The 13,247-nt window shown below is 37.4% G+C and overlaps 3 protein-coding genes across 3 annotated transcripts; all 3 read left to right on the plus strand.

The window, feature by feature from the left end:
* Nucleotides 1–3,616: 3,616 nt before the first annotated feature.
* Nucleotides 3,617–4,867, plus strand: LOC145488549 (adenosine receptor A3-like; the record flags this gene model as incomplete). Its single annotated transcript, XM_081467433.1, has 1 exon — nt 3,617–4,867. A coding segment is annotated over one exon (897 nt), but the record flags the coding sequence as incomplete, so codon positions are not given.
* Nucleotides 4,868–8,522: 3,655 nt separating this feature from the next.
* Nucleotides 8,523–10,173, plus strand: LOC145487750 (trace amine-associated receptor 5-like; the record flags this gene model as incomplete). Its single annotated transcript, XM_081466567.1, has 1 exon — nt 8,523–10,173. A coding segment is annotated over one exon (912 nt), but the record flags the coding sequence as incomplete, so codon positions are not given.
* A 109-nt stretch (nt 10,174–10,282) lies between these two features.
* Nucleotides 10,283–12,686, plus strand: LOC145487751 (adenosine receptor A3-like). The gene is made up of 3 exons (XM_081466569.1): nt 10,283–10,289; nt 10,376–10,417; nt 11,400–12,686. The coding sequence occupies exons 1-3, from the start codon at nt 10,283–10,285 to the stop codon at nt 12,281–12,283; spliced, it is 933 nt and encodes a 310-aa protein (XP_081322695.1). The 3' UTR covers nt 12,284–12,686.
* The last annotated feature ends 561 nt before the right edge of the window (nt 12,687–13,247 follow it).

Below are 13,247 nucleotides of genomic sequence, written 5' to 3' on the forward strand. Positions count from 1 at the left end.
ATGGCAGGAACTCTGCAGTTAAGTCTGGTTCACGATCTGTGTGTCTTATCTGGTAATCCGAGCAAGACTTCACTCAAGAGCTCCCACCAGGGATGGCGCCAGTACCAGACTAAATGAACCACAACAGAACGCGAAACTCTCTAGGACTCTGTTTATTGTGTTACCTGCATTTCTCTCTTTTTTTTTTTATTCCAAGTATTGTAGTCTACTGTACTCATTATCTGTTTTACAAGTGTGTTCCATTACTTGTATTTCAAATTTTTAACCTTTTTAGTCTGGCTAATTCTCATTTAAATCCTATCATTTACAGTTTTAGAATTCCCATGTTTAAGGGAATAATTAAAAGAAGAAAGAAGTGAAGAAGTCAAAAAAATATACAGTTAATTATATTGGTTGATATTTCAGTAGAACTGCTTGGGGAAAGAAACCGGAAGGTGGATAGCAAGCAAAGCTATCACAAGTGTTCTTGTGGGTGAGAGCCCGTCGGTTTCTAAATCGCCATTCTGAATATTTGTTTGACAAGGAAGACTCGATGGCATGGTGCCTTATCAAACCAAAAAAAGCAAATAAACAAAAAGACCTAGACTTGCCACAAAACAAACGAATGACCTAGACTTGCTACAAGTCGACCTCATGAATTTCAGGGTAGAATATGTTAGGCCGCGAAGCAGCCGAGAAGAGAGTTGAAAATCCAATGCGTAATAGAGTATTTTTGACAAACTTCAAGATTTTTGGGAATGTGGTTAAACACTGTTTTGCGCGTTTGAAATATCTTCCCAATCTAAGGAGAAAACGAGGAAATAAAATCGTAAAAATATATTCTAGATAGGATCAGATATCCAAACACCGTCATAGTCCAGATTTCCTTTCTTTAAGCTTGAAGAATCGTGTATGAGTTTAAGAATAAAATTTCAAGTTCATCAATATACCAGTCAGTTGTTGGAAATGATGAATTCTTTCAGGAGATTTTTGTAGAACGCAGGCCGAGTGGCCGGCAACGACAGTTTGCGACTACAGTAACAATTCTTGCATCTTTGCCCAAAGGTATTAGTTTCTAAAGAAACCGTTGAACTGCGTCGGGTGGACAGGTCGAAACCTTAGCTGTTTGTCAACTTGAACTTGAAGTTGATCAACGAGTTCTCTTTCCTATACTTTTTCTTTGTCTCGCTATTTTATTTCTTCATCGGCAGCCACCCATTTGTGCAACAAAACTTCCAAGATAAATCTGAGCTATTTATGGACAAAACGTTAATACTCAAATTGCGGAAAAACACTCTCTTGTCTGACTTCAGCTGTGTTCGGCTTTAGAAATGTTAGTCACCTGGCAATAGCCCTGCTTTATCAGTTCTTTTTTGTGGATTGCAATATACCTCCTACTGAACAATTCCATTCTATACATTGGCTGTGCTAATTAATATAATCCTGGTCTATTCTTGACTTTTTAGCGAATGCTATCTTCATCCATTCTGATATGATTCGAGCTTAAGATTGGTATGACAAGTCTGAAATAGCTTGTTCTGCTATAATCTGCTCAAAGGTGAAATTACAGTTCAGCAATATCTTCCTTCAGCTGGTTTCTATGGAAAATCCATTTGACCGATCTGCTGACAGAGGGAAAAAAGAAAATTTGAAACACAATTAATAAAACAAACCAATGCCAAAACACTACAGCCGTCACGTTTCTCGTGCTTAAAATTCTTATCTCGCCGGAATTGTTGAACTGTTTTGATGATTTCACCGAAGGAAATTCTAGAAATCCTGATAATTTAATTCACATAAATACTGAGAAAATTATTTCTTTGAGCTGTTTAAAATGTATTATTTTAACAGAGATGATTGGAAAACATAATTCATCATTGGTAATTAAAGTTTACAGCCGGCTTGGAGCTAAAACTAAGGCAAAAAATATAGCTCTCAAAATATAACGGTAGCTTGCTCGAAACTCAGAATCTGTGATTTCCCCAAGGAGCCACCTTCAATTAATAGTTTTCAAATGTGTACCATTACTTTTAGTCTTTCTCTCGCAAATCCCATCATTTACAGTTTTAGAATTCCCATCTTAAGGAAATAATTAAAAGAGCAAAGCTCTGCAAGAGGTCAAAACAACCCACACTTAATTATATGGGTTGATATTTTAGTAAACTGCTTAGGGAAAGAAACGGGAATGTGGATGAAAAGCAAAGTTGTCACAATTGTTCTGTGAAACAGGAAAAGGCAAATATTTGAAGTTTGGGAAGGGCTGTGGACTGATTGCCGTGATAAATCAAACACGAAATACCGTATTTGACCACATTTTTAAACATCGAGAATGCAATTGAAAATACGAAGCGGAGCGGCACATTTTGACAAACTTCGAGGTGACTGCAAATTTGGTCAAATACTTTCTTGACCATTTGAAATATCTTCGTAATCGAATTCAAAACTAAATACGAAGAGAGATTCCACATCTACGCGCCCCCATGTATTATTTTCTATTGAGTCCTTCAGTTCGTAGATTGCAATATACCACCTACTGAATAATATTATTCTACAATGGCTGTGCTAATCCTAGTCTATCCTTGACGTTTTACCCAATGCTACCATCATCCTTTATAATATGATTCGAGGTATGACTAGACGAACAAATAAATAGCTTATTTTGCCATGATCTGCTCAAAGGTGAACTTATGGTTTGACAATATCTTTCTCCAGCTTAATTCTGGGCAAAATATATTTGAAGGACCCACCTTTACACAGAGGGAAAAAATAAATTTGAAACAAAAGAGCAAAATAAAAGAACACTACCAGTACATTGCAGCCGCTACTTTTCTCGTGTTTGAAATTTTTCATTATTTCGCGGGAATTGTTGTAATGTGATTTTCGAAGATTTCAACAAAGGAAATTAATTCTAGAAACCATAATTTAATTTAAGTAAACACTGACAAATTCATTTATTGAAAAGCTATTATTTAAATAAAAGATGATTGGAAAACTCTATTTTATCAGTTTCAATTAAATTTTACAATTTTTGCAGCATGGAGCAAAAACCAAGGCGACGGCTAACGTGCTCAAAACTCTTTATCAGTGATTTCCCTAGGACGCCAACTTAAATAAATAATTTTAGTTGGACAGCGAAGAACACTTCTACTGCCAGTACTCGGGCTCACTTTGTAATTAACATAGAACCCCCAACATTTATTTAGATAAGTACATTACAGAAAACACTTGTCATGAATAGAGCATTTCCAATTTAGTTTGTTATTGATTAAAAATTAATCATGTCAGATTGACTTTAAAGAAATGTGCACATTTAATTTTACAAGACAATCACGGCAGCTGCGTGTAAGAAATTAAAGAAATCTCTTATTGAAGTTGCTGAGGCAAAATTTTTGTCAGGTGTAAATTAAAAATTACATCTCGCAATTCTATTGGAAGTTGTGGAATGTTTTTCTTCTGATGGAGAGTTTTATTTCAACCTGTTGTGCTGTAACAGTACCACCCCTAACACAGAATACATCTGTAGTACAATGGGCTGAGCGACAAGTCACAAATGATGATACCATTAGGGTGGCAATGGCTTGCCACTTTGAAAACCGACCAAACTGAACTCAACTCTGGAAAAACGTTCGGTTAACTCACAGGCCAGTTCAAGGAATCTATCATGTACAATACAGCTATTATTGTGGTTCAACTTGCTGCCATACTCGAGGCCATAATCATCATTGTTGGCAACATTTTCACCATATTCGTCTTTTGGAAGAATCGCAACAGACTCAAGCGCACTTCCTTTCTTCTTATCAACTTAGCTGTCGCTGACCTGTTTGTTGGATTCACAGAAATAATATCGTTAGGAGCTTTTAACGTCCCTGGGCATTTTGACGAAAGAAACTTGAACGGTGCTCACGATAAAAATATTTCGGGCGCTTTTCAAGTAACTTTTTCTTTTGCGTCAGCATTTTTCCTCGTACACATTTCTCTGGAACGTGCATATGCTTTGATTTGGCCGCTCCGTCATCGAGTAGCAAGTACAAAAGGCTACACTTACAGTGCCACATTCACTTGGGTTACTGCAATATTTGCCGGGGCATTGACTTTGCTAGCTGTATACGACATATTGGATTACGCACACTGGATACTTGCCATCGGTTGTGTCATGGTTTTGTGTGTGGTCACAATCTGCGTCTCTTATCTGGTGATCCGAACAAGACTTAATTGCAGAGTTCCTGCCATAGATGGCACTCAAAACAGACAAAATGAACAGCAACAGAACGCGAAACTCTCTAGGACTCTGTTTCTTATGATAGCTACATCTCTTGTCTTTTGGATTCCAGGTGTTGTAGTTAACTGTACTTATTATCTTTGTTTAAAATGTGTTCCGCCACTTGTTCTTCATATTATGAATCTCTTCCACTTGGCTAACTCTCTGGTAAATCCTATTATTTACAACTTTAAAATTCCCATGTTCAGGCAAACATTTAAACGAATGAAACTCTGCAAGCAGTCAAAGAAATATAAAATAAATTATACGCCTTGAAAGTTGATCGAAGACTTCAGAGCGAAAATCGTACTGCACAGCTTTCTGCTCTTCCCTTTCCCTTCTTGGGGGCTCAGGTAATAAAACGAGCTGCAATAGACCGTTTTCGATATATTAAGGGCCCATTAACCGATCTTTTCGAGCCGATGCTAAGGAAAATTTATTCTCATATAACCTCATCATTTTTAGTTAGTTCAGAGTTATTTCATGTGTTTTAACTTTTTATGATCAGTAACACTAGTGATGACGTCATCAGGCCACGCCCATGGTCATGTGACTAATACAAAAAAAATGCAAAGGCTCCTAGGCAAATTACTTTATCGAGATTTTTTTCATTGATTTAATATTTTAATTTAAATCCTCATTACGCTATGTATCGATTTTGTTTCATTTCTAAAAGGTCAGATTTTGAGAGCATTTCAAAATATTGATTTATTGATAATTTTCTGAAAAAAGCATGATTTCGAAAAAGGAATGCATAGCTATGTTTCTAACATTGGCTTTAATAGAAATTCGTCGAAAAAGGCTGGATTTAATGAAAAACCGCGTTTCCTTTAGCATTTAAAGAAACCGGAAGTGCGCCCGATATATATTGGAAGTTACCCTATCAGCGCGTGCGCAATTTACACTACCAGCGCACTTCGGTGAGATCAGACAAAGCCACACGTAGATAGTTTTTCTCTTTCTGTTGCTCTTGTTTTTCTGTCTTTCTCTTATTTTGTCTTTGCTTGTACTTTTTTTACTTTGCATTTTGTGAAACACGAAGAAAAACATCTAAAATGCAAGCGAATTCGCAAGTTTTTGAGTTTTCCGCGCTCAGGCTGACTTAAGTAACCGGAAGTGAAATTTCACATCCTTAGCAACGCGCGCGAGCGCGCGCATGAATCGGTTAATGGGCCCTTAAAATTTAGCTTGGCAGTGACGCTTAGTGGACAAAAACAAAGGAAATTGAATGGCCATGTTTATTCGGTTATTTTGTTTGTCCTCTGGGCCTCACCATCAAGCTGAATTTTAATATATCGAAAGTCGCCTGTTGGAAATCAGATTTACCAGCTTATCCGCATTGTCGGTAGCGAAGAAGATCTCCGATTTTGAAAGTTAACTTATTCTAAATTGTAAAGGTATATTCTATATTGTATTGGATCTGACTTTTGTCAGTCTGATTATGCATTTGATATATTTTTCCACTTGTAGCTTACTTAGGTACTAGTTAGTTACACACGACCCCTCAAACAGGTATTTTTCATTATTATTATTATTCTCATCGTGTTTAAATGATCGATCTTACTTAATTTGAAAAGAACGGTGGATTGTACTGTAAAGGTACGCGAGGATTTCGTTCTTTTGATTTATTTATACCTGAGCAAGCATGAATTTTTTCGGCACCTTATTGTTAAGAAAACAAGGCTCTCTCTATCTGTTGAGAGGCTCTGTTGCTTATATATTCAGTGATGCACTTATATGGATGAAACACATAAAGAGGGTTTCTGGAAAAAATGTGTCTCAGCACCCAAATTTATTGTATACCGTGGGGAAATAAATGGTTCTTAAACTTTCTCTAGCTCCTTTAATTTTGTCCGAAAAAAAATTATTTCCCACGAAAACAACACACCAGCTATCCATTAGCGCGTGACGTGGAAATGTCGCTTCTTACCTGGAAAATTGGGAAAGTCTTGGTAACTTGTTTTGCACGATCGACGAAATTCACGCTATTTTTTCAAACTTGGCGCCTCGTGCGCGCCCAAAACTGGCACATGGTTATTACGTTTTTCCGCTCTGAAATCTAAGACAGCAACTCGCCCCAGGCAATTCTACCTAGATTGTCAAAAGGTAGGAAGAAACACTCGACTACGTCTGGGGTTTCCCCCTACACGTCTTTCGTGCTCTACCGCTTCCTGCGTACTTTAAACCAGAGTTGGTTTTAGCGCGGTGCGCATGGAGTTATGGGCCTGTTGTTAACCATTAAGCACCGCGTTCTCGGCTGCAGAGGTGCCTGGTGACGAGTGAGCCTCTTTGCAGGGGTCAGAAATGTATCGCATATCAAGGCAAATATCACCCTGTCTCGGGAAATTGCCAAATAAAGAAAAAAACACGTTGGAAAGTAAACTGATCATTGAAACTGACCCGCTGTTGCTGGTCTGCTTGTTGGATTCATAGAACCAATAGCGTTAGGAACTTTCCATTTTCCTCGGTATCTTGAAAAACCAGTCATCAACAACATTCCTTATGGAGAGATTTCAACAGCTTATCAAGTAACTTGGATTTGCGTCAGTTTTATACCTTACACTCATCTCTCTAGAACGTGCATATGCTTTGATTTGGCCTCTCCGCCATCGAGTAGCAAGTGCTAAAAGCTTCATTTGTGCTGCTACGTTTGCCTGGGCAGCAGCAATATTTGCCGGGGCATTCACTTTGCTAGCTTGATACGATATATATGGATTTCTCATAATGGATAGTTGCATTCGGCGGTGCCTTGGTTTCACGTTTGGTCGCAATCTGCGTGTCTTATCTGGCAATCCGAACAAGACTTGACTGCAGAGTGGTTGTCATAGACACCATCTATAACAAGCGAAATTAGTCGCAACGGAAAGCGAATTTTTCTAGGACTCTATTTATTGTGATAACTGCAGCTCTTGTCTTTTGGATTCCAGGTATCGTATAGTTTACTACGCTCATTATCTCTGTTCTACGTGTGTTCCGTTACTTTTGACTTACATTTTTAACAACTTTCGTATGGCTAATTCTCTTTTAAACCCTATCATTTACAGTTTTAGAATCCCCATGTTTAAGGAAATATTTAAAAGAACAAAGCTGTGTAAGAGGTCAAAACAATCATGTACAGTTAATTATATTGGTTGATATATTAGTAGAATTGCTTAGGGAAAGAAACGGAAAAGTCGTAGCAAGAAAAGGTGTCAGAAATTAATGTTCTGTAAAACAGAAAGAGGCCAAGTATTTAAAGTTTGCCAGTACACCTATGTGTGGCCTGCAGCCTCTCGAATTTCTAATGCGGTTTAGATACTGCAGTGCAGTTTTGTAGTTCTTAGCAACGCAGTCTTCTGTAATCATAACGCAAAACGTTTTAACTCTATTAAACTGATGAGATTTTATTAGAAACATTGATTACAGTGAAAATCTATTTGACGGAACTACTTTTACGCAGAGGGAAAAGAAACAAATTTCAAGCAAAAGAAAAAAACTGCCGGCGCACTACAAATCCTATTTTTACGTGTTCAAACTGCTCATTTCACCGGAATTGTTGTACTGTATAAATTTTTTGAAGATTTTAATATCATAATTGAATTCACGCAATCACTGAGAAAATTATTTCTTTGCGTAGTTGAAAGCTTTTATTTTTTAAGAAAATGATGATTGTAAAACACCATTGAATTATTGGTAATCGAATTTTACAGCAGCTTGTAGCTAAAACCAAGGGGAAACCAAAGCTTTGAAATTATAACACTAGGGCGCTCCAAACTCAGTATCAACGATTTCTTTAAGGAGCCACCCTATAGTTTAATAATTTTAGTTGTGCCACGAATGTCTTCAATAGAGAAAGACTTCGACTGAAAGAACTCGTTCAATTTGTAATTAACATTGAACCCCCCACTCTCCCCCCACTATAATTTAGATGACTACCGTAGAGATAATGTATACCGTGAATAAAGTATCACGTATTTGCCAGTGATCAATGTTAACAGTACACCTTATATTTACCTGTCTATGACAAACACAACAGCTGAGTATAGGAAAAGATAACTTATTGATCTTTCTGTGGGCAAAATATTTTGTCAGGTGTAAATTAAAAATAACAACTCGCAATTCTATTGGAAATTATATATTGCTTTCCTTCTGATGGGTAATTAATATTTCATCCTGTTGTATTATAAACAGTACAATTACAAGCCAGCTCTAACACTGAATACATCTCTCATATAGTGGGCTGAGGGGCGGCAAAACTTATGTTTCCACTGAGATGGCAATAACTTGCCACTTTTAAAACCGGTCAAACTGCACTCAATCACGAGGCCAGTCCAAAGGATCTATTATGTACAATGCTGCTGTTATTGCAGTTCTATTTGCTGCCATACTCGAGTCCTTCATCATCATTGTTGGCAACATTTTCACCATATTCGTCTTTTGGAAGAATCGCAACAGACCCAAGCGAACTTTCTTTCTTCTTATCAACTTAGCTGTTGCTGACCTGTTTGTTGGATTCACAGAAATAATATCGTTAGGAGCTTTTAACATCCCTGGGCATTTTCAGGAAACAAGCTTCAACAGTGCTCACAATACAAATATTTGGACCGCCTTTGAAATATCTTTTTCTTATGCGTCAGTATTTTTTCTCGCGCTCATCTCTCTGGAACGAGCATGTGCTTTGATTTGGCCGCTCCGTCATCGAGTAGCAAGTACAAAATTCTACATTTATGGTGCTTTTTTCGCGTGGTTAGCTGCAATACTTGCTGGGACATTGACTTTGCTAGCTCTGTACGACATATTGGATTACACCTATTGGATAATTTCAGTCGGTTGTGCTAAGGTTTTATGTTTGGTCACGATCTGTGCGTCTTATCTGGTAATCCGAACAAGACTTAAATGCAGAGTACCTCCCATAGATTGCGCTCATAACAGACAAAATGAAGCTCAACAGAACGCGAAACTCTCTAGGATTCTGTTTATTATGATAACTGCATCTCTTCTCTTTTGGATTCCAAGTTTAGCTGTTTACTTCACTAATGTTGTCTGTTCCAAGTGTGTTCCATTACTTGTTTTTCAAATCTTTAACCTCTTTCGTTTGGCTAATTCTCTCGTAAATCCTATCATTTACAGTTTTAGAATTCCCATGTTCAGGGAAACATTCAAACGAGTGAAACTCCGCAGGCAGACAAAGAAATATGAAATAAGTTGTACGCCTTGAAATTTGATTGAAGATGCTTTGCCTCGTCCCCAGGCGTCCCTCGTTGAATTGAGTGAGGTGTGCATGGAGTCATTGGCCAGTTGCTAACCATCAAGCACCGCGTTCAAAAGACGTCTGGTGACGAGGCAGCTGCTACGCGACGGTCAAAAATATATTGCATGTCGAGGAAAAGCTATGAAATATGACATCACCCTTTCTTTCATCAAAGAATAACAAATAAAGACAATGCTCGTTTGTTACTGGACAAAATAACAGTGACGAAAAAGGAGCTCTTCAAATTCCGACTAGTTGAAGATGAAGCGTGCGTTTTTTGCCTCCAGCCGGACTCCATAGAACATACTTTTTTAGACTGCACCGCAACAACAGCCTTTTACTCGAAAGCCATATCAAGTATAGCCATATCACTTGGTTCAATCACGAAAATAACATCAATATTACTCACTCGAATAAACAAATAACCTTCAACGACATCCCCCGGCTATCTAAATCAATGAACCGATCAGCCAAGACACAGACAAAACCTTTTCATTATTGTTTTAAAACAATATATTTACCCTTGCAAATGTTTACAGAAGAAGCCCAAAGTAACATATAGGAATTTCAAAGAAAAGCTACTTGAATAACAATGGCAAATAGCGCAATGTCCTTTTCTCTAAGTCACAAAATCTCCTCTTGAAGTTATGGCATAACCCTTTTTTCCTGACTTAACCAGCCAACTTCAATACCCTGTCTACCTCTTTTCTGCCAATATTGTCTCTTAATTTACTTATAATTTAACTAGACGTTCGAAGAAAGTAACTAATTTATTGTTATTTAATATACATCAAGTAATTATAAATAATGTAGCAATGTACTGTAAGTATAATGTAAATGGCTGAATTTTAGTTAGTGCTGTATTGTAAAATTATTGCAAGTAATGCATTTGTAATATTGTATAGTAGGCATTGTATTGGATAGTAATCTAAGGGGGCTTAAAGAAAGAGGTAAGTGTTTTCCCGGTCATTTATGACGTCAGTTTACCACTTAAGGATAAATATAACTATTTAATTAAATTGGAACTCTTTTCTCACTAAAATCTATCTCACGGACATGTTTATTTACATCCCCACCCCCTCAAAAGAAAACGGCCAGCACATACAACCCCTACTTTCTTCGCGTTTAAAACTCTTCTCGCGCCATTCTCGCAGTTTTCAAAGATCTTTACAAAGTAGATCAAGAAATCATGATTTAACTGACGTAAAAACTGAGAAACACTTTTGTTTGGACAATTTAAAAGCCCTATTAAAAGTCGCTATTTTAACGGAAAAGATTGCAAATATTTCTGTCATCTTTGCTGATTAAATCTGAGTGATAGCGGCAGAGAGCAAAAACGGAGGCGAAAACGAGCTTTAATCTAAAATATAAACACTAGCAAGTTTAAACCCAGAATAAAGGATATCCGGCTTATAGAGCAGCCTTAAATTAACGGTTTCAGTTGTGCCACGAATGCCTTCGAGCGAGAAACACTTCTATAGGCTAAATTTGTCAGCACCCAACCTCGATTTAGATTAGTATGTTGGAGTAAATACATCGTGTCATGAATAGAGCATTTCCTATTCGTTAAGTATTAAAAGTACGCCATGTCCATATTTACTTTTACAAGACAATCATAACAGCTTGGTTTAGGAAAAGAAATCGCAAAGTGACCTTGCTGTAGACAAAATGTTTTGTCAGATGTTAATTAAAAATTGCAACTCGCAATATCATTGGTGGTCTAAGATTGGTTTTCTGATGGGAGGTTTTTATTCATCCTGTTGAATTATAGACAGTTCAAGCCCTAGCACTGTGTAATGTACATGTAGCAGGCTAAGAGACACGCCACAACTGATTCTTCCGATAGGATAGCAATGGCTTGCCACTTTGAAGACCGGCTAAACTGAACTCGATCATAAAAGAACTGTGGAAAAACTTTAAGTTGAGTACCAGGCCAGTTCAAAGGAACAATCATGAACAATACTGCTATTATTGTGGTTTTATTTGCTGCCATACTCGAGTCCTTCATCATCATTGTTGGCAATATTTTCACCTTATTCGTGTTCTGGAAGAATCGCAACAGCCTCAGGCGAACTTTCCTTCTTGTTATAAACTTAGCTGTTGCCGATCTGTTTGTTGGATTCACAGAACCAATATCGATAGGAGCTTTTAGTATTCCCGGGCATTTAGTAGACGAAAACTTCAACAGTGCTCGCAATGCAAATATTTCGATCGCTTTTCAAATAACTTTTGGTTTTGCGTCAGTATTATTCCTCACACTTATCTCTCTAGAACGTGCATATGCTTTGATTTGGCCGCTCCACCATCGAGTAGCAAGCACAAAAGGCTACATTTACAGTGCCACTTTAGCCTGGATAGCTGCAATATTTGCCGGGGCATTGACTTTGCTGACTGCTATCGACATATTGGATTTCGCATACTGGAAAGTTGTAATCGGTAGTGCCAAGGTTTTATGTTTGGTCACGATCTGTGTGTCTTATGTGGCAATCCGAACAAGACTTAACTGCAGAGTTCCTGCTATAGATGGCGCTCATAACAGACAAAGTGAACCGCAGCAGAATGCGAAACTCTCAAGGACTCTGTTTATTATGATAACTGCATCTCTTCTCTTTTGGGTTCCAAGTTTAGTGGTTCACTCCACTCGGTATCTGTGTTCCGATTGTGTTTCATTACTTGTGTATCACATTTCTACCTTGTTTCGTTTGGCCAATTCTCTCGTAAATCCTATCATTTACAGTTTTAAAATTCCCATGTTCAAGGAAACATTTAAACGAGTGAAACTCTGCAAACAATCAAAGAAATATGGAATTAATTAATTATACGCCTTGAAACTTGATTGAGAAAGCAACGAAATGTTCTATCTCGTCCCCAGGCGTCCCTCGTTGTTTTGAGCGCGGTGCGCACGAAGTTATGGGCCTGCTAACCATCAAGCACCGCGCTCCCAGATTCAAAGACGCTTGGTGAGGAGGCAGCTTCTCTGCTTCGGTCAGAAATTTGTCGCATATCGAGGCAAATATCACCTTTGGGAAATTGCAAAAAGATTTGGAAAGAACTATAGTACACTAAATTTTAAATCATCTTAAACGTGAAATCCAAAACAAATACATATAACAAGTAATATTGAAAATCTTGTTGGAAATTTTGAATTTTAGTTTTCGAAAATTCATTGTAAAAAAAAAACTTTACTCGTTTATAATATTGCAATTTCTCCTTCTTTCGCTTCCTATTATTATATGAATTATTTTAAAATTTGAATAATTTTTCTCGTTTAGACTGAGCCGCCAAGATTAGCTTGACTAATTGCGAGTCCGTGCGTATCCGATGTACTGTTCATCATGTCTTCCAATGAAGTGTAATTGTTTTCAGTGTTGTTTGAATGGGATACAAGTACTTAGATACAAGTACTGAAAAGTAATGTTTGTTAAGTTAGTCTTAGATTTGCCTTCCTACGAATGTTCTTGAAACGACACGTTCGAATAGCATGGAATAAGAAAAAGAGATTTCCTGTATTTGTTTTTGTAAGTCAAACAGTTGTACAAATACTAGTCCACAGTTTTGACAATAGGCCTTATTACGGTTTTCGACCCCATCTTGATGGGTAGACAAAGCGGTCAGAAATTACAGTGTTTGTATGGGAATCCGATCGATGGTAAATAACTTTTTCAAATATTGAATTTTACACCATTTGTCAATCGCAACGTTTAAATACTAGGTAGAAGATCATATTCTCCACGTTTGAAGGATGATGCTTGACTAGAAGACGCTCAGTGAATTTTTCTA

The sequence above is a fragment of the Orbicella franksi genome, chromosome 5 (genome assembly GCF_964199315.1).
Source record: "Orbicella franksi chromosome 5, jaOrbFran1.1, whole genome shotgun sequence".
NCBI lineage: Eukaryota > Metazoa > Cnidaria > Anthozoa > Scleractinia > Merulinidae > Orbicella > Orbicella franksi.